The following is a 20,777-nucleotide window of genomic DNA, read 5'->3' as shown; positions in this document are numbered from 1 at the left end:
GGTAGGTCCTATTTTCGGTCCCATTTTACTGACGAGGAAACTGTGACAAAAAGATTAAGTAATGTGCTCAAGATAACGTAAGATGCAGTGACTTGGAAAAAAGGGTCCACAGACACTGAGGAATTGATTACAATGACCTCAAATGCAGGACAAGAAGCTAAGGGCCAGAGCAAAGTAGGATGTTACGTTGAAGACACAGAACCTCATACGCTCTGTTAATATGTGCGCCACATGTTTGGAGGTGGCTGGGACAGCTAAGACCGCTTTAAGAGGAAACGTTCAGTGACACAGAATCTTATTGCCATTGCGCAAGCTGCATGCTTGGGTTAGATAGCTAAAACCAGCACTTTGATCAAGAAGACAGCCCCCGGGCCTCCACCGGTCACCCCCAGGGACACTCATGGAGAGTCTGGTCCGGAGCAAGAAAACAAGATTTAGCACAACTACAGTGTGGGTGCCAAACCTGGCCCACCCCTGTTCTTGAACATCTAGTGGGCTAAGAGCAGTTTGTACGTTTTTAAATGGCTGGGAAAAATATTTTGTGGCCCACGAAATTTATAGGACATTCACATTTCAGCGTCCAAAGCTGAAGCTTCAGAGAGGCCAGCCGCACTCGGTCACTTCCGTGTCGTCTCTGCGTGCCTGCCTTTGCAACACAGCAAGTGTCAGGTACAGCCCCGGAGCCCCAGCTCTCTGCCACCAGGCTCTCCACAGAAAGAGTGCACCGACCCCCTGGCTCAGAGAATCCCTGTACCAGAAAACAGGCGGTCCATCAGCAGGGGACACCAGCAAGGCAGACTGACACAAAGGGACCTCTCCACAATCTGTGACCCAGAGAACGCTTCGGTGCTGTAGTGAGCACTACCGAAGCTCGCTTTGTGTTACATATCGGCTTCCAAATGCTTACATTCCGGGGAATCCGGCAAAATTGCTCCATGGCTTTCTGGGGTAAGTGGGGGGGGGGGGGGGGCTGGACCAGACAGGAGTGACTGTCTTGAGAAATAAGAGCCCTCAGTGCCTCTGGCTTCTCTGGGCTTTTTTGCCCCGGGCAGGGCATACTCGCTGACTTTCTTCCTAGACATCAGCTACATTTTGCTGACTGGGTTCTTTGAACTTAGGTGTATTCGCATGTGCTTTTCCTGCCTCACCTCCTTAGGCCGTAATCTTCCGTTCGTCCGGAGGCGGTGGGCACTAGGCACGAGCTCTTCCCTCTGCCTGTGACACCACTGAGGCTCCCAAAACTGTGAGAAGGTATTGTGGTCAAAAACGTACTCGTCTTTGGACTATAATCTTAAAACTTCAGTTTTTAAAACTAGAACATGGTCACAGTGTACTTTATAAAAGATAGGTTCCTCAAAAAGTTGACCTTAAAGGAAATTTCTGTTCACTGAGTCATATTATCCTACTCGTTTTCATTATAAAATTATTTTTTGTGTAAGATTAGGAGATACCTTTTCACAGGAAAAGTTCACACCCAAGACATGATAAAAATTAAATGAAAAAATGCAGCAAACTATTATCACACAGAGTAAATAAAAATGATTTTAAAATGAAACCCTAACGACAAACACAGGACTCAAGTCACAAGATGCAACCATCATGCTGAAATGGACGATGCCTTACAAGAAGGCACTCTTGTTTCCCGAGGACAGATACACATGAGAAGCAGATGCGTTCTGCGGATTTCCTGGCCTTTCAATGCAAGCCAGCTCACTAGGCAGGCATAGGATTCCTCCTCTCATCTGGCTTATCCAGCAGAGCATACAGAGGCTGACCTTGGTGACTTGGAACGGGTCGAATACAGCTCTCTTTGTGTGAGTTGACGGTCAGCGTGCCTTTTTTTCTGAATTGTTTGATGTTTTGGCACTGAACAGCTGAAACCTTAACCCAAAATTTGGCACTTAAAAGAGTAATGCATTTCTACTTCAACCAGTTAAAACAAGTTCATTTCATCTTAAGTTAATTCTACAAAAACAAACTAAAGTACCGAAAATCCTGGAATGGATATTCAATATTCTAAACCAGACACTATTGCTTTTCGATGCAGTTCGTAATCAAGTAATAATAATAATAGCTCCTCAGCACTGAGTATTTGCACTGAGCCCCTTCTGTGGGCGTGCACGTAATTTTAAGTTAGTTTCAAGCTCAAACCACCTCCCAGAGTAGTACACTCAGGAGTGACAGAGCGAGGGCACGAGGCCAGAGGCTGGATCACTGCCACTACTAAGGAGTTACATTTGGTGGTAATGACCGCAGCAACCTTTCTACATGCACCACATCACACTTACTCTTGTAATATCTCCTTTAAGATCAGCATCAGCGGGGACCTTGTCAGAAATGCAAATTCCTGGGCACGGCCCAGACTGGTTCAGAGATGCTGGACTAGGAGCTCAGCAGGCTGTTTTCACAAGCCTTCCAGGTGACTGTGACACGTGCTCAAATTGGGCGCCGAGGCTCATTAAACAAAATGACAGCAAAAATAAGGCTGCCGTGGGACCAGCCTGATCTACAAGAAAAGGAACATTTTCTTCTTTTTTGGAAATTTTGTATGAGTGACAGAGGAGACAGTGAGCACACACTCACTCACATGTGAGCGAGTGGGGGTGGGGCAGAGAGAGAGACTCTCAAGCAGGCTCCACGCTCAGCGCCTGACGCGGGGCTCGATCCCAAGACCCTGGGATCATGACCCGAGCCGAAATCAAGAGTCGGATGCTCGCTCAACTGGCTGAGTCACCCAGGCGCCCTTAAAAAAGGACAACTTTCAAGGACTCCTGCTAATCATTTCAGAAATCGCTATTTCACATATTCCGATATGTAAATTCCTTATGGTCCTCTTTCCCGGGCAATACTTGAAAAAATCTAGTTGTAGGCACGGCATTTACTTCAGCAGCTTGAGGCTGGCCTCTTTTGAATGCATTTGGGAAATCATTCCTTTCCACTAACTGACCCGTGGGCCTAACCCGGACGGAAGTGCCAAATATTTCCACATAAAGACAGAAATGTGCATCTTGAGGTCTCAGAGGTAGAGGTGGAAGGTGGTTAAGACGGGGGCCTGTCACATGTGGGGTGACAGTAAATAGGCAAGCGGCCATATGCACACGGTGAGTGGCGGGGAGACCGCCGGAGGGGGTGAGGGTGCATTCGCAGCGTGCTTGCTGGATGCTCTGAAAGGGCCCGTGAGGGGAGGGGAAAGAGGAAGTGAGAGCGGCATCCACAGCAGGGTTTGTTCAGACTTCAAAGCCAGGACAGCCTGCACCGTGGCCTGTGCCACGAGCTGGAGAAAAAAGGCAGAAGACGCGATTCTCGAAAAAGTGATACGGTGGAACCAGCAAGGTCACTGAAAGAGGCATCGAATTCGGGCTGCAGGAGCGAATGAAGAAGTCTGGGATGCCATGTAACTCAAGGGACCAGGAAATAAGGAACAAAACGTCAAATGGTGGGGGAAGAAAGCAAGCAAGCAAGGACCCTGAAAAGGAAGTATTTAATACTTTAAACTTGTGCCAAGAGAACCAGGCACCATGACACCCAGCTTGTAAAAATGTGTCAATAACACAGTTTCTACGCCAAAACTCCCTCCTGTGAGGATCAGGCGCATTTGTGCACTAGGACTGACTATTTGTGTTGGACTGAAATGGAATAGATGAGAGAAAGGAAAAATTATTGAACAAGAAAACAGCAGGGGGTGAGGGCCAGGGCCAGGGCCAGGAGGCGAATTTGGAACGGCAAGGCCTCTCCCTCTCTGCGCTCGGTTGTCAGATCCCGGGCGGCCTCAGCCATCTGCCTCTGCTACCCTGACCCTGACTGCGGTGGAGGCGCCAGGCCCAGCTGAGGCGCTGCATGTGTTCTGAGACACGGTGTGGTTTAAGGAGTCTCACTGGGGAGAGGTCACCTCGGGAGGCTGAGCAAAACTCTCGGTGTCGGAGGGTCTGGCCCCTCAGTGGCCTCTGAGGCACACGCTGATCCTTCCGATGTTTGTGAGAGGCAGACGACGGTCTGGGCAGAGTTTCTTGGGGTGGAACTGGGGACGCTGTCCTCTGGGCTCCGCTTCAGCACCAACCGGGCACGCCCTGGCATCCTGTTAGGAGGTCCTGATGTTTCTGAAGCAGACTTCAAGCTGAAGACATCCGGGTAACTCAGGCTCAGGTCTAGAGGCTAACACTGGCAACATTCTGCAAGCTTGTGAATTACCAGAGAAGGCTCTGAGAACTTAATACAAGACTGCTGGGAGTCGTTCTGGGAGGGACTGGCTGGTGACTCTGAACTTCAGATTTTGATTTTTTTATAATTACTTTGTTTGAATCTCACACTAAAAAAAGTTGATTTTTTTTTGAGAGAGCATGTACATATGTGTGTGCGGGAGGGGCAGACAGGGAGAGCGAGAACCCTAAGCAGGCCCCAAGCCCCCAGCGAGGGGCTTGATCTCACAAACCGTAAGCTCATGACCTGAGCCCAGATCAAGAGTCGGAGGCTTAAGTGACTGAGCCACCCAGGCGCCTCTGAGTTTAAGATTTTTAGAGGGAAGTGTAAAAAACTTGGAAGATGGTGAATCCATCTTTAATAAGCTTTAATAAAGAACTTCGATAAACACTTAACACTTTGCTAGGGTTACCAAGACAATGACTCCTGAAGGGACACTCAATTTCAAGAAAAGCTCCTATCACAGGCCGCCTGCTTCCTAAGAGCAAGGATGAAGCAGCAGCCGCGAGAGTCTGCTGAACCTTCCACGTTCCTCTCAGCTGATGCCCACAGCCTTGTGTGCCGACCCTTCGCCACTAGGGACATTGCTGGTACATGCAAGTCCATGATCCCTCTCCACAACTCCCAGTTCCAAAGAGGTCGGAAAGCCAAGTCTTCAGGTGGCAATATGTAAACTTCATGGGCATAAAGCCCGACTTGACCTGAAGCTATTTTTAGCCATTATTTAACCTTAGTGTAATTACCCATGTGTTTTCCCGAGTCAGTAACAGTTCTGTCTGATTGTGAGGTGCATCCCACGGGTATTATATATGGGTAAAGCACCACAGAAGGTTTCTGAACTCCAAAAGATGCTGAATTCCACAACACGCTTGGCCCCACAGACTTTGGATAAGAGGCTGCAGGCCTGCTTGGCCGTCGCCTGCTTATGAGAACTGCTGGGACAGATCTTTCAGACCCAGGACTCGGTTAAATCCAACCCCAGAGAGCTGAGTGAACACACTGAAGCAGGGGTGGGGCAGGGGTAACAGAGCGGAGGCCACATCTGAGGGTCAGGGGACAGTATGGGAACGTCGACGCCCATCACGACCACGGGGGGGGGGCTGACGAGGTAGGAAATGGCTACTCCTCGACGCGGCAAACCGCCCTTGGCATGCGTGGGACACAGACTGCAGGCGGCAGCCGCTACTTTCTGAGGCCGTGGGTAACTACTCCTGGGACCTGAGGGTAAACAGGCGAGGACTGTGAGGTTCAGCTGGAAAAGCCGGACTGATCCTCAGAGAATCAAACTGTCTTGCTAGAACGAGACGCCCCTGATGATCGTAACTGCTTAAACCCATCTGGCCAAGCAGAGCTCAGATCTCAGGAAAGAATCTTTGTCCCAGCTGCAGTCTGTATCCCCAGGAAAGTCAGTAGCATTCTCAGCAGCGCCTGAGACCGGAGTGTCCTTCCAACTAGATTTTAATTTCCCTGAGCACAGGGACCGTGTTTTACTCATCCCTATGCCTCTGGCACTTAGCACAGTCTTTATCTGGCACCTGGTATGCATCTAATAAGCGTTTGCGAATGAATGAAATAAAGGCCTACCCGAACTACGCCTTACACTGTCTCTGCCCTGACGCCTACACCCCAAAGAGAGGAGGGGTGGAGCTGGGCGGGGGCATGGACCCGGGTCACGTCTGCAGGGCAGTGCGACGTACAGATATGAGAGAATGTACGTGTATTTACACATCCCAACTTAGCCTTTATTTTTCCGATCCGTTTCTTTAAAACCACCAAATTTCTACTAAGTTTAACTTACACTATTCCTCTGACGTGGACAGAGAAGGCAGATTTTGATGATGAGGAAAACGGGAAGGAAAACTTAACAACCTTGTTACTAAGTAATGCTGTGACAAGTGGTCGAAGTCAAGGAACTGAGCGATGCAAACAAATTTAGAAATCACTTAAAGCCTACGGCATTTATGTGGCCGGTCCAAAGGGAGACGGCTGTCGTGATCAAGACAGGAACTAGAATCACGTCTCCTAATGCCCAGACTGGCACGATTTCTACACTAAAGTATACTCAGCACTGCCAGCATTCTAGAAGGCCATCTTACTTCTCATCGCACTGCCCTAAAAGGTAAATTAACAAAATGTAACACAGTAAAACCTCGTGAGCATGGACATCTATGGTAATCTATTCAGCGTGACCTTATTTATTAACCACTTAGCAAAAACAGGTGTGCTTACCGAAGAAGTAAAATCCACTGACATTCGCCATCATTCACATAACAGAATGCTTACAAAATTAATTGGAATAAGTGAGGTTTTACTGCGTACAGAACAAAAGGCGTTCTTTCTGATTATTCAAGACGTTTCAAGAAGCCCGTGGGCTAGACGTCGGTCAAATCCAGTACGTCAAGGAAACAGGAAATACTCACCACTGCCGGCACTGCCCTCTCTTCTGCTGCGGGAGCCCCCGCCGCCATCTCTGCCAGACCTTACGCGCTAGAACAAGAAGATGAGTTTAAAAGAAGGAATGATATTCCCTTGAAGGTGAATATAACTAAACGCTGATTTTTTTTTAAAGCTTATTTATTTATCTTTGAGACAGAAAGAGAGAGAGAGAGAGAGAGAGAGAGAGAGAGCGAGCAAGGGAGGGGCAGAGAGAGAGGAAGGCAGAATCCCAAGCAGGCTCCACACCGTCAGCGTGGAGCCCTACACAGGGCTCGAACTGAAGGAACGGTGAGATCGTGACCTGAGCCAAAATCAAGAGTCGGTGCCTAACCAACTGAGCCATGCAGGTGCTCCTAAATGTTGATTTTTTCAATTAACGTTACTGTGTAGCGCTTAAGACTTACTGCTCCTACTGCCCTAAGAGCTGGGTGCACACTGCTCCTTACCTTGATTCTATGAGAGAAAAGACGAAGTTGTTCTGTAAACAAAGGGTTCCCAGCCTGCCCTCCCCCAGGGTCCTCAGGCCTTAGTAAATACCCAGGGGGCACTTGCACTCAGGTGCAGCGTAACCACTGCTTATAAAGCAAATATGCTCCTGAGGTGAAGGTTGAGGTCTTAGACCGGGGGGTGGGAGGGGAGGAGGGAACCCACCGAAGGGCTATATCCTGCGTTAGTTCTACTCTGTAATGGCTGGACTTGTACTATTTTGGGGGGAAAAAAGGTAAACTTTGAAATTCAACCTCCATAATAAAAGAACTATTAAAATCTCACAAAATACTTAAGATCTGCTTAATAGTCCACTTTCTTAGGTACAAGCTTACCCTTAAAACATAAGAAATATCTCCAAGCTGTGACATTCATTCTTAGGTTTTTTGAAGCAATTTACGGTTACTTTGTGTTTTGCTTAGGAGTTATACTTTTTGTATCGACACTGAATCTGTCTCAGGTCACACTGCCAGATTCCCATATGCCTAATGCTGTGTTTAGAGAGACAGGGTAGTTAGTGAAGAGAGTCAGACAGCTTTTGATAATTATTTACTCCACAACTAAATTAAAATTTTAAACATAGATTGGTACCTTATTTAGATCTTCAATAATATAAGCAAAATTTCATATCTGATTCAAAAGACAAATCATTTATTCCCCAGTGAATTCTGAATTATCAGATCACAGATTACAGGTTACTGACATTGTGATCGGCTAGGAAGAAAAAAGATTTCAATAACTCATTTCTCTAAAATGAAACACTCAGTACTTTCAAATATATGTAAATATGCCCAAATTTCTCCTGTTAAAAAGAAACCTCCCTTGAAACCCCATCTCTCCCCTTTGCCCCTTCTCTTGAAAATCTAAAGGTGATATAACAAAATAAAAATTTTAATGTCTGTAATCAGATTTTATTTCAAAACTTGTTTTTCATCTTTCTGAAGATTATTTCTAGCATATGCAAAAGACCTATACGATACTAAAATAAACTCATAGATACACATGCCTGTGTGACCTGAAGGTTTTTCAAATCAAACGTGAGAAAAGATCTTGCAGTTGCTTTAGTGACCATACGTTTAGAACAGGACAATTTAGGAGAGTGAGCACTCTCCACGATCACCACATTCTTCGCCCCATTCCACCTGTTCCTTGCTCCCATCTAGAACTCCCCAATCTTGTGGCTCTCGTCCATCTCTTCCTAACTAATCCCCTGAATACTCGCTTTATTTCTAGCCTAGACACACCCCAGCACTTGAAGGACGTCCACGTCAGGACCTCCAGACACTTGGCTTGCCCACCTGTCTCTCTGCTCCACTCACCAAGAGAAACCTAAAAGCTGGCTTGATTCAACGACCTCTCTTCTTTCTCTCCTACTCCCAGGACACCGTGCTCTGCCGGACACATGTCACGTAAGCACACGACGGTGCCAGAGCCCCACTGCTGGCTCAGCCTCCGCCCGCACGGCCCACGGAGCAAGCACGTGTTCCATACATCACGTTCGGTCCTTTGCATCTTTGGAAACTGACTGCCCCTCGTACTTTGTGAATAACAGCCAGCTTGCATCCCTTGGAGGGGCCAGCCTCCATCTGGTACCTCCTCTGCCTGCCATGCCTTTCCTCACCTCCTTTCCAGCAACGACTCACCCCTTCGGGTTCAGCTCCACTCTCATCCTAGGGCGACTCCCCTGTGACCCAGGTGGCTGCTCACTCAGTGTGCTTACCAGCACCCACGCCCTCCTCACACTCAGGGTCCCGCCTGCTGGTCCTTCTCCTTCACCACGCTCCCGTGGGTAGAGAACGTGGTTTTTAGGTTTTTTGTAAATGTTTATTTACCTTTGAGAGAGAGCGAGCAGAGAGAGAAGGAGACACAGAATCTGAAGCAGGCTCCAGGCTCCGAGCCATCAGCACAGAGCCCAGCGCGGGTCTCAAACTCATGAGCTATGAGATCATGACCCGAGCCGAAGTCGGACGCTCAACCGACTGAGCCACCCAGGCGCCCCGAGAACGTGGGTTTTTATTCTCTTCCAACTGAACACCTATTTGCTGCTGAAAATCAATGAACTCCACCACACTGAATCTTGCATACTCTCTCTCTTCTCTAATCTTTTGCATTTCGGCTGATGTTTTTCTCCTCCTTTTTGTATTTCGATTGCTCAGTCTTCAATTCCTGCTCTTCCCATTTTGTTCTTTTCCAGACATAGAGTTAAGTTTGGCAGAATGCCTGGAAGCTGATTTTTTTGTGTGTTCAGTGAAGAAGAAACATAAAACATCTTTAAAACACAGCAATTCTATGAGGCCCCCAGCTCCTGGGGCCAGTTCACACTGCTCCAGGCCCACAGCAGCCAGACATGCACAGGTCTTTCTTGCCTGGCCAACAGCCCAGTGTTTAGAATTGCTCACTGATGGCACTAATGAATACACAATGTGTAAAATATTCCTCTTAGCACCAAGGGGAGAACAGTCTTCTTTTTCCATAAAAGTTCAAGGAAGAGAAGAAGTTCTCTGAAAAACCAGTCTAAATAAATAAATTTCTGGCTTTAACTCCTTTAAAATAGGAGTTAGGGGCTCAGGGAGATACACTATCCTGGCTCCCATAAACCTGAATCAATTTATCTCTCTTTCTTAGGTCTACATAAAACCTTTCCCATTTTAAACAATTTTTAAAAATCCATGACCTGATTTATATCTATTTCCTGCCCCCCTCCCTTATATCAGATTCCATATCCTGAGCTGGTATTTGACCATTTGCATGATGACCCTGTGGGAGCATAAACTTTACACAAGTGCTTTTCAGACTTTAGTGAATATAAAAATACCCGGAGAATTTGTTTAAAAACACATATGCAGATTCTTGAATTTAACTCTGGGGTAGGGTTTTGGTAGGTCTGGGATGGGGCCCACGACTTTGTAATTCTAAGATGTGCCCAAGTGATTCTGAGGCTGTACTAGCCCACAGACCATGCTTGAATAGCACTAGTTTGAGACCCCCATCCTAATCAAATTATGGAGTTATACTTTTGCCATTTTAATTTACCAACTTTTTGCGTGCAGAGTAAGTAAGAACTATATATCAGCTGAAAATAATTATTGGGATCATCTGCTTCCCCTACTTTTCATAAGGTGGTAAGGCACAGTAGTTAGGAACCTGGATTTGAAGCCTAGGGCTGCCCCCAATAGCCGTGTGACCTAGAGGAAGGGACTTAGCCACCATGGTTCTCAGTTTTCTCATCTGTTAAAAAAAAAAAGTAATAATGAAACTATACCCAACACCCTAGGACTGCGGCAATGGTTAAGTCAGTTGTTACACATACAATGTTCATAACAGGGCCTGTTCTCGTCACGCACTCAGCAAGCGTTAGCTGTTGCTATTTTACCGTCTCGTCAAGCAGATGTTACCAAGTAGAATTGAAGGGGAAACTGTAACCAGAACCACAAGAGTGCTAATCATTCACAAACATTCATCCAGCCTCTTCACTTCTTTTCCTTCCTGCTGCCAAACTTCTACCATTATTAGCACTTCAAGAGGAAAGGAAGGGACACAGACTGGGGGTCCACTTTGTTTTCCTATCAGCAGCTCCAGGTAAAGATTTGATGTGATTATCTCTGATATCCCTGCTTTCCTATTGTTTTTAATGTTTATTTATTTATTTTGAGAGAGGGGGGCAGAGGGGCAGAGAGGATCCCAAGCAGGCTCCACACTGTCAGCACAGCGCCCCACATGGGCTCATTCTCCTGACCATGAGATCATGACCTGAGCCAAAGTCGAGTCCCAAGCTTAAAGGACTGAGCCACCCACGTGCCCCTTCCTGCTTTCAATTACATGTCTGTTTCACAAACTGTCTCCAGTTCACAATATGGAAGTGCTCTTCTTCAGGAAGAAACAACAAAATTAGAGTGGTCATAGAGAGTTACCGACTTTAAAAAAGATATCTAACAATGCATAAATGTTTAAAGAAATCAAGACATATCTACCTGTGTAATAGTAGATTGTATCATGCAGACAATTTATGTAACAATAATTACATAAAGAAATTCTAATTACATCGAAAGATGTTAAGTTTCTGCATGGGGGCAGATTCTAAACAAGAAACACACAGAAAAAGTAACAAGTTTTAAGTTCAAATTTAGAAAAGGAGAGTGCCCTTGATTCAGAAGTTTATTTACTATACTTTGCTTCGAAACTAATAGTGTTTTCCGTACTGTGCAAGCCAGGAAATAGAATGCTCTGCCCCACGGGCTCACAATTCAAGAAACACAAACTGAAATTGAACACACAACAATCAAAAGAGAAATTAACTCTCAAATAGTGAGAATTCTTTTAGTCTCTTCTTCCTAGGACCTTTCTTTTCCACTATTTTTTCTCCTCCACTTTGCATTTTTTTTGTATACTCATTTTTGAGATAGAGAGAGCAAGTGTGGGAGGAGCAGAGAAAGAGGGGACAGAGGATCCAAAGCAGGCTCCGGGCTGTCAGCACAGAGCCCGATGCAGGGCTCGAACTCACGCACCATGAGATCATGACCTGAGCCGAAGTTGGACACAACTGACTGAGCCACCCAGGCATCTCTCCACTTTGCATTTATAAGCAAAACATAAGTGAGAAAGATTTAATGAGGAGTACCAAAGAACAGAGAAACTGATTCCAAGGGCACTGAAAAGAGAGTACTTTGTGCATGAGGGCTGTGACTTTCACTTTCAAGTAAGATTAAGCAGTAACATTTAAGGGAAGATATTAAGAAGAAGCTATAATGAGAGAAGACATCTAAGTGACCTTGGGTTTTATACAGATTACAGTGAGAGCAGTGACATAATATTACCAAAAGAGGCACTGCTCCAGCACACTGAGACATTAATAATTAGAGTAAGTAAGTAAGAGAAACACTGGATGATCTAAATGCATCAATAGTAACTCATATGATTTTACTGAAGTCTTCTTTTTTTTTTTTTAATGTTTATTTATTATTGAGGGACAGGGAGAGACAGAGCATGAGCATGAGAGGGGCACAGCGAGAGAGGAAGACACAGAATTTGAAACAGGCTCCAGGCTCTGAGCTCTCAGCCCAGAGTCCGACATGGGGCTCGAACTCACAAACCGAGAGATCATGACCTGAGCCGAAGTCGGATGCTTCACCGACTGAGCCACCCAGGCGCCCCACCAAAGTACTCTTAATTAAGTCATTAGGGAATTATTTTAGTGAGGACAGTGCAAGGATGTCAGATATATGAGAGAAACAGATAAAAGTAGACTATACTCAACGAATATATAAATATTTTGATGGGAGAGGAATCAATCGACAGAGTACTCATCACAAAGGAAAAGCAGTCTCAGTGTAAGTCACATATTCATTCATAGTAGTAAGAACCAACAGTCCACAAGAATATTAGCCCCGTAACAGCCCGAGCAAGAAAGAGTTTGACACCACAGAGAGAGGATGCATACAGGAAGGAGGGCGAGGGAAAAGAAAAAGCAAAGGGAGACAGGACGCCAACGTAAAGGTGAAGCACTGTGAAGACCCAAACCAGAGCACGGTATCGACCCGATGCAACCCAACGTGGGGAAACTGGGCGAAAAGAAAATCATGCAGAAGCAACTCTGCATCAGTTTAAAGGGGCCATGTTTTGGTCTTTATCCCTCAAGTTCATTCCCCAGGGACTCCCTGGAATCGGGGTTTCCTACAGCTGGAGTTAGGATCCCTTGTGAGCCAGCTGCAAGACAAGTCCCAGGAGTTCAAGGCAGCTGCTCACTGTGTAAAACGAGCCTGCACCAAAGTCTGCTAAACCAGAGATGCCAGTCGCCCCGTTTAAGGCTGTAAGTTGTGAGGAGTGTAGTGTGTCTCTTTTGTGTGTTCTCTGTTCAGCATCAACTTAAACTCCTGATGGTGAAACGTCAGAAGTCTTAAGAATGTGACCCTTTCCACATACCTCCATGGATCTGTACTAAGTAACTTTACAACGAATTTAAGCTCCAAAGAATGTTCTTGGTTTGAGATATATACTTCTTTTGGATTCTTCTTAATGGGACAAATTTAGCAGTGATTATGATGACACTTATGATAATTTGAACTTTCATTTATACCTGTTTAATTTTACAAAACTTGCACGCGGGTTACCTGATTTACCAGTGGGTATATGGTAGTAAATTGGTCTTGACAGCAGGTTTTAAACTATATACCCTAGCATCGCATTAATAACAACTTGGTATTTTATAGGATTTTTAAGGTAAAAATCTATGTCATGTTCATAATCCTTTTACAACTGATACTTTACACAAGAGAATAAAGACTAAAACCATCAGATCACATCTTCAAAGCAAAGACAATTTAAAGTTAACCACATTTTGAAAGCAAATATGGAACTTAGACTTAATTATCCAAGATAATTAAATTCTTGATAAAGTCTAACCTTAAAGAACGTATTTTCTTTCTATTTAAGGCAGACACTCAAAGACCATGTTAAATATTCTAGGCTCAAACTTAGGGGAGACTATTCTCTTCAAAAAGTAAAAATGAGAACACTGCTATTCCACATACTGCAAGAAACACAGAAATAAAACTTAAAAAGCTTCCATGCATATTAATACTATTCTCAGAGCCATGGTCTACTACATAATGAAACAGCTTAAAGAAAAAGTACTATTGTTACATGATTTCCTCTTAATTTCCATGGGTCACAGGGCCCTCCAACTGAAATTAATTCTATAAATTAACCTGCAAGTTATTCTGCTTTGTGGAAAGTTACAACGATGTCTGAGAGTAACCAACCATCCACTACAGTAGGCTGACTCTGTTGCACTTCCTCCTGTTAGGAACTGGTTCTTGGGGCACCTGGGTGGTTTAGTTGGTGGACTCTTGGTGGACTCTCTATTTCCACTCAGGTCACGATCTCATAGTTCGTGGGATCGAGCCCTGCGATGGACCCCAAGTTGGGCCCTGAGTCGGGTTCCATGCTGTCCTGCCTGGGATTTTCTGTCTCCCTCTCTCTCTGCCCCTTCCCACTTCACTCTCTCTGTCTCAAAAAGAAACTTAAAGGGGCGCCTGGGTGGCGCAGTCGGTTGAGCGTCCGACTTCAGCCAGGTCACGATCTCGCGGTCCGTGAGTTCGAGCCCCGCGTCGGGCTCTGGGCTGATGGCTCGGAGCCTGGAGCCTGTTTCCGATTCTGTGTCTCCCTCTCTCTCTGCCCCTCCCCCATTCATGCTCTGTCTCTCTCTGTCCCAAAAATAAATAAAAACGTTGAAAAAAAAATTAAAAAAAAAAAAAAGAAACTTAAAAAAAAAAAAAAGAATTGATTCTTGATAGAATTTTATCCTCAAACTAGAATATTAGTTGTTTCTCCTTTTATGTCATAGCAGAAAAAAATTTCAACTTTTTTTTTACTGATAGAAGAACCCAGCGTCACTCATTTGAGCTACAGAAGGCTGACATTTTGAAAATTAACAGACAGGGGCGCCTGGGTGGCGCAGTCGGTTAAGCATCCGACTTCAGCCAGGTCACGATCTCGCGGTCCATGAGTTCGAGCCCCGCGTCAGGCTCTGGGCTGATGGCTCAGAGCCTGGAGCCTGTTTCCGATTCTGTGTCTCCCTTTCTCTCTGCCCTTCCCCCGTTCATGCTCTGTCTCTCTCTGTCCCAAAAATAAATAAAAACGTTGAAAAAAAAATTAAAAAAAAGAAAATTAACAGACAGTAGATTTTGGCCCATATGTGATACCTGTTCCCTTATTTCTTTCATTTTTTCCAATCTCTTAAGTTTTGTTGCATATTCTTGAACTTCTTTTAATCCAATATCCGTGCAGAGACGAACCAAGAAGCGCAGACCTAAATTGTAAAAACAGATGTAGAAAAATATTAATGCAGGGTTGAAAGTATAAGAAATCAATGAATCGTCTTTTGGGACACAAGGAGGAATGATGCTCACAAACAGTATTTGTTTTCATCAAAAATTAACCTACACTTCGTACTCACTGGCCCTAAGAGAACGGGACTTCCCTGAAAGAGGACCTACAGGGAGGACTCTCTCCACCTGTCCTGCCCTCAGGACAGACCACATGATCTACATTTAGGGCCCTTCCCATACTCTTTATTTCCTTATCTGCTTTTCCTTTCCTCTACTTATGACTACCGATCTATTAGACGTTTTGTTTTTTGTCTTTCTCTTCCTAGGAGTTTTCATCGGTCTTTCGGCCACATCGATAGTGCTATATTACCAACACTGTAGCATCCTCCCTAAGAACTTGTAAATAAGTCAGCAATTCATGACCACTAAAATGTTGCAAAAGGAGTAGTACTAAAATAATTTAAAATATCACATGTTATTATATAAATTGCCTATGTGTACATTTGTCTTAATAATTCACAATAAGGAGGTAATTTACATATATTGTACAAATAATGCTTAATTATTTCTCTTACCTACCTATCCTCAGAAAGAATGGTTTAGGAATATTTAAAAAAAATTTTTTTTAACATTTATTTATCGTTGAGAGACAGAGAGAGGCAGAGTGTGAGTGGGGAAGGAGCACAGAGAGAGAAGGAGAAACAGAATCTGAAGCAGGCTCCAGGCTTTGAACTGTCAGCACAGAGCCCAACACAGAGCTTGACCGCATAAACCTTAAGATCATGACCTGAGCCAAAGTCGGATGCTTAACCGGCTGAGTCACCCAGGTGCCCCTTAGGAAATGAATATTTAATGTGAAATAAAAGTCACTGTTATTGGTGGATGTTCTCTGAACTCTTTAGAGTTATTTTTGATAACTGAAGAATATATTTTAAGAATGTATTATCCTGCTGGGTTTATCAGAAAACTACTGTGCTCAAAATGAGATAGTACATGGGTGCAGATGTTTTTTCTATAGCTCTAGTTAAGGCAGATTAAGGCAGACTTTTTTTTTTTCATTTTTTTTCCATTTTTTTTTTAACGTTTATTTATTTTTGAGACAGAGAGAGACAGAGCATGAATAGGGGAGTGGCAGAGAGAGAGGGAGACACAGAATCTGAAGCAGGCCCCAGGCTCTGATCTGTCAGCACAGAGCCTGACATGGGGCTCGAACTCACAGACCGTGAGATCATGACCTAAGCCGAAGTCGGACGCTTAACCGACTGAGCCACCCAGGTGCCCCTAAGGCAGACTATTAATTATATTTGTCTTGAAAATTATACAGGCCAAAAGCATCCTGAACATTCCCTAATGGCATAGATTTAATTTTTAGAGTGAATCTTTTTTTTTTTTAAGATTTCATTTTTTAAGTAATCTCTACACCCAACATGGGACTCAAACTCACAGCCCAGAGATCAAGAGTCACATGCTCCACCAACTGAGCCAGCCAGGCACCCCTTAGAGTGAGTCTTAAATTCTCAATAAAGAAAGTAATTTGGGGGTGCCTGGGCTCAGTCAGTTGAGCATCTGACTCTTGATTTCAGCTCAGGTCATGATCTCATGGTTCTTGAGGTCAAGCCCAGCATCAGGCTCCCTGCTGACAGCACAGAGCCTGCTTGGGATTCTCTCTCTCTCTCTCTCTCTCTCTGCTCCTCCCCTGCGTGCGTGCTCTCTCCCTCTCTCTCTCAAAATAAGTCAATAAACTTAAAAAAAAAAAAAAAGAAGAAAGAAATCTGGACTTGCTTGGAGATTGTCCCTCTCCTGGTCCAGTGCACAGGTGCCATGACTTCAGCAGTGGTTCCCAACCGGCAGCGATCCTGTCCCCCAGGGGACACCTGTCACGGTCTGGAGACATTCTGCTTTTCGTAAGGAGGCAGTAGACGTGCTACGTGCGTCTGGTGGGTAGAGGCCAGGGAAGCTGCTACAACGTTCTACAACCCATGGGGTGGCCTCCCACAATACAGAATTATCTGCTCCCAAATGTCAGTGGTGCCAAGGAGGGGAACCATCTGCCCAGCAGCCTGTTTGGGCTTCTTCGTTTTCACAACAAGATGGTACTGTTACCTCTCACTCAATTTCTCAATCACCAAGCTTCCTAAAGTGACTGAGATTAAGATTCCCATAAAAAGCTTTTTAAAAAAAGAAACAGGAAATGAAAGCTATCCGGGTCCACTGAGAACCTAAAGGAGAATCTCTGTAGGTTGGGCTAGAAATCTGTGCTTTTTAAAGTTTTACAAGTAATTCCACGTAGCCTGTGTCCCGATGGCATTTGTCAGTTAACAGATCTGCTTCTGATTGGCATTAGAGAAGCCCTTGCTCCGAAGCTGCCACCAAAGGCCATTAATTCCGAGCCCTGTGCTGTTGACCTTTCACAAAAGCCAAATGGAGAAAAATATTAATGAAGGAACGTGTAGTACGTCTCATCCCTGGCTCAGGCGGGGCCACTGGAAAGCTTGACACAGAACAGATTTGTCTTACTGAACTGAAATGTATTGTTTAGTGTTCACTGTCACTGAAGGACAAAATTAAAAAGTCTTTTCAAACATGTTATTTTATTTTCTGAGGGGATGTCACAAAAGCAAGGAGCCGCCACAGCTTTCAACGACCTACTGTCTCTCTCTGCTATGCAACATAAATGAAGAGTTGGAAAACGTTTTCTTCTTCCCAAGGAATTCTTTTTTGTTTCCTTGTAAATAGCAAAGATTATATAACTGATTACATTTTTCTCTTTCTTTTAGCTGCAAGGCTATTCAGGGCCAAATACTGTTTAGTGGCAGTGTGTGGCATGTGAATATGGTTATTTTGTGTTTTTCTTGATCATGATTTTGTTGTTGGTACTCCCATTAATACTTGACATTATTGCTTTAGGTTACATCAAACCCACTGTGCAACAAGATGGAGAAATAAATGAGTGTTTTCTACAAAGCTAGCTTCACAAAAGGAAAATAAGCAAAATAGCAACATAATTTTTTAAACTTAAAGTAACATTAAAATTCATTTGCTATCCATATCAGCAAGATGACCATTCTATTTTCATAAACTCAAAGTATTTTTCAACCTCAAAAAGTTGCATACTAACTGAAGAGTTAAAAATGCCTTTTCTATAAATACCACAGTATGAGCTTTAACAAATCAATGATAAACCAAAATTTATTTTTCAAATTTCATAAAACTTTGACATACAGATCTGTTTACTACTGAAGAGAACCCAGTGGTATATTTAAATCCATCAAAGACTAAATTCTATAAAATGTACTCGCAGAGTCAAATTTTCTGATCCTATAACCACATGTATAAACATGTGTCACAAAGTATAGGCTGGTAGCTATCTATGCAATTACCATAGCAAAGATAATTATTATACATAAGGCAATAAAGAGTTAGAACCTATAGTTTTAAAGTTATAAAATGTAAACTCACATTCAACATTTTCTGGAAATTTTCTGTGAATATCCTTGTAAGTATCCAATGCTTTTTGGTAGTTACCTATAAATAGGAAAAAGAGAAAAAAACATACTCACAGATTGTAAAAATTAATAACATTAAGAAGACTTCCATGTTTGCCACAAGCATATATAAACCATTCTTAATAGAACTTCTGGAAGAAAATGTACAGATAAAAGAAATTTGAAAAAGAGAGCGAGAGTAAACGGGTGATGGTTGAAACTTAGTTCTACTGCTTAAAATACATTGTTGTAAAAAATTAAGATCTATTCAATTTCCGAAAAATTAAAAATCAGTTCAGAAGAACAATTGACTATTTTAAAAATAATCTAAGTGATAAGCCAACATTAATTTCAATGTCATTCACTTAGTTGGAAAAGATGAAAAATAACCTTTCTCGGTAGTTTTTATTTTGAAACATTCAAAAATTTATAGAAAGCATTTTGTTTTATAATACAATAATTTAGCTTCACAGCAACAAAGAATTGGAAAAATAATTTGGGATCAAAGATCTTTGCTAAAATGTCGGTAAACAAGCGATGAGTCTCAACAGGCCCCACTGTGCACGAGGGCCAGCCATGCTGACCCTCCCAAACGTGTGGTATGAATTCGATGTAACAGACAGGAAGCACCCAGCAGCTCTCAATAAACGTCAGCTTCTCTTCTAAATAGTACTTCAGTTAACACAAGAAAGTTTCTATCTCAAATCACTCAGAATACCTCTTACATATGTACGCTTTACATGTGACTGACAAGGAAATGAACACTGGTAATTCAGAACGCATGCTGATACACATATAATGTATAATACATAGTTATGTTGTATGTTCCCCAGGAAATACAGTAACAGCAAAGATCAATGATCTAAATGATTTTAGGACTCCTGTGTACATATCCTGATGCCATTCTAGAGGAGCTCATAAAGAAAGAAACCTCCTACAAGACACGATGACAACATCGTTAACACTGTCACGATCTGTGCTCCCCCTGGATTGAGGAATTTATTTTCCTGGATCATTTGTGGCCTCTATAAGAGGGATTACAAATCTGTTCATGTCCATCTCATTACCTAATATCTGATAAGAGTCAACAATATCATTCACTTCACGGTGAGTCCAACACTTCAGGACAAGTGTCAGCAGTACATGATGTAATAAATAGTTAACTGAAAACGCAAATGAAGATACCAAGTAGCATTTGGTATAAAAAAATACAGCCCCAGTTGTCGCAGTTCTGGGCCTTCTTCAGCCTTGTCAGGTGTGAGACAGTCTCATAAATTTGGCACGGCACACAGGCTGCTCAGAATTAGGTGAACAGAAAATGGAAACATAAACTACTGGGTATAGAATGCCTACTTTTCTGTGACTTAACATCCCCAATGATTACATGTTAACTTTGAAAAATAACGAATCTGTTAATAGTGGGGACGGAATACACGACTAAGACCCATTTTGTAAGCATGACTTTTTTCTGTGGGTAGTAGTTATGCTTCCAATATGTTAGTCAGCAACAGTTACTGTTTTAATAAACAAACATGTGGTTGGAACACAGTTCTATGCATAATTACCTAAAAGATAGAAGCAAAATATATAAAAAATGAATAAAGTTAAAGCATTTACCACTTCTTCTAAAACAACTAGCCACCATCAGCTGCCATTTCACTTGTGAAGGCCTATAAAAGAAACAAAATTATATGAAATCAGAGATGAAACAAAAATAACCTGAGATGATCAGTTTTATAAAGCTACATATCTGTACTATCTTTCAAATACATTTTTCCAAATACTTTTTGACCTCTAATTAGATCTTTATTATTGAAAGTAGCATATATACAATTTCCTTCATTATTACCTATCATATGTATATTAGAAAATTTAAGAGTCCTTCAATCTGGTTCACACCTTTATTTAGATTTTATGTGAACCACTTAACCTGTTTGGCTAAAGACCACTGTGATCTATTTTAAACATTATCATTGCCTTTGCCATAATGTTATACTTTGGCTTAGTACCTAAGACTTAGAAATTTAGGCTTGCGAAGTTTGTGCACATGAGGCAATTGTTGACCTTGTGTTTGAACAATTAGGCTTCAACTAAAGGTACAGTAAAAAAGAACTATATTCATTCTTTTTTTCCTCTTAAAAAGAAAAGGATTGGGCGCCTGGGTGGTGCAGTCGGTTGAGCGTCCGACTTCAGCCAGGTCACGATCTCGCGGTCCGTGAGTTCGAGCCCCGCGTCAGGCTCTGGGCTGATGGCTCGGAGCCTGGAGCCTGCTTCCGATTCTGTGTCTCCCTCTCTCTCTGCCCCTCCCCCGTTCATGCTCTGTCTCTTTCTGTCTCAAAAATAAATA

At 43.3% G+C, this 20,777-nt stretch overlaps 1 protein-coding gene across 3 annotated transcripts in view; it reads right to left on the bottom strand.

Moving 5' to 3' along the window:
- Window positions 1-20,777, bottom strand: part of IFT88 (intraflagellar transport 88) — a 133,033-nt gene that overhangs the window by 17,959 nt on the left and 94,297 nt on the right. For all 3 annotated transcript variants that reach the window (XM_047852009.1, XM_047852018.1, XM_047852026.1), the window contains 4 exons: window positions 20,048-20,100; window positions 18,405-18,470; window positions 14,820-14,926; window positions 6,618-6,684 (listed from right to left, as the gene is read on the bottom strand). In XM_047852009.1, coding sequence (XP_047707965.1) covers window positions 6,618-6,684; window positions 14,820-14,926; window positions 18,405-18,470; window positions 20,048-20,100 — 293 coding nt within the window. The remainder of the gene's footprint in view (window positions 1-6,617; window positions 6,685-14,819; window positions 14,927-18,404; window positions 18,471-20,047; window positions 20,101-20,777) is intronic.

The sequence above is a fragment of the Prionailurus viverrinus genome, chromosome A1, assembly GCF_022837055.1.
Source record: "Prionailurus viverrinus isolate Anna chromosome A1, UM_Priviv_1.0, whole genome shotgun sequence".
NCBI classification, from domain to species: domain Eukaryota; kingdom Metazoa; phylum Chordata; class Mammalia; order Carnivora; family Felidae; genus Prionailurus; species Prionailurus viverrinus.
The sequence above is the reverse complement of the archived record's forward strand: the minus strand, read 5'-3'. Positions and strand labels throughout refer to the sequence as shown.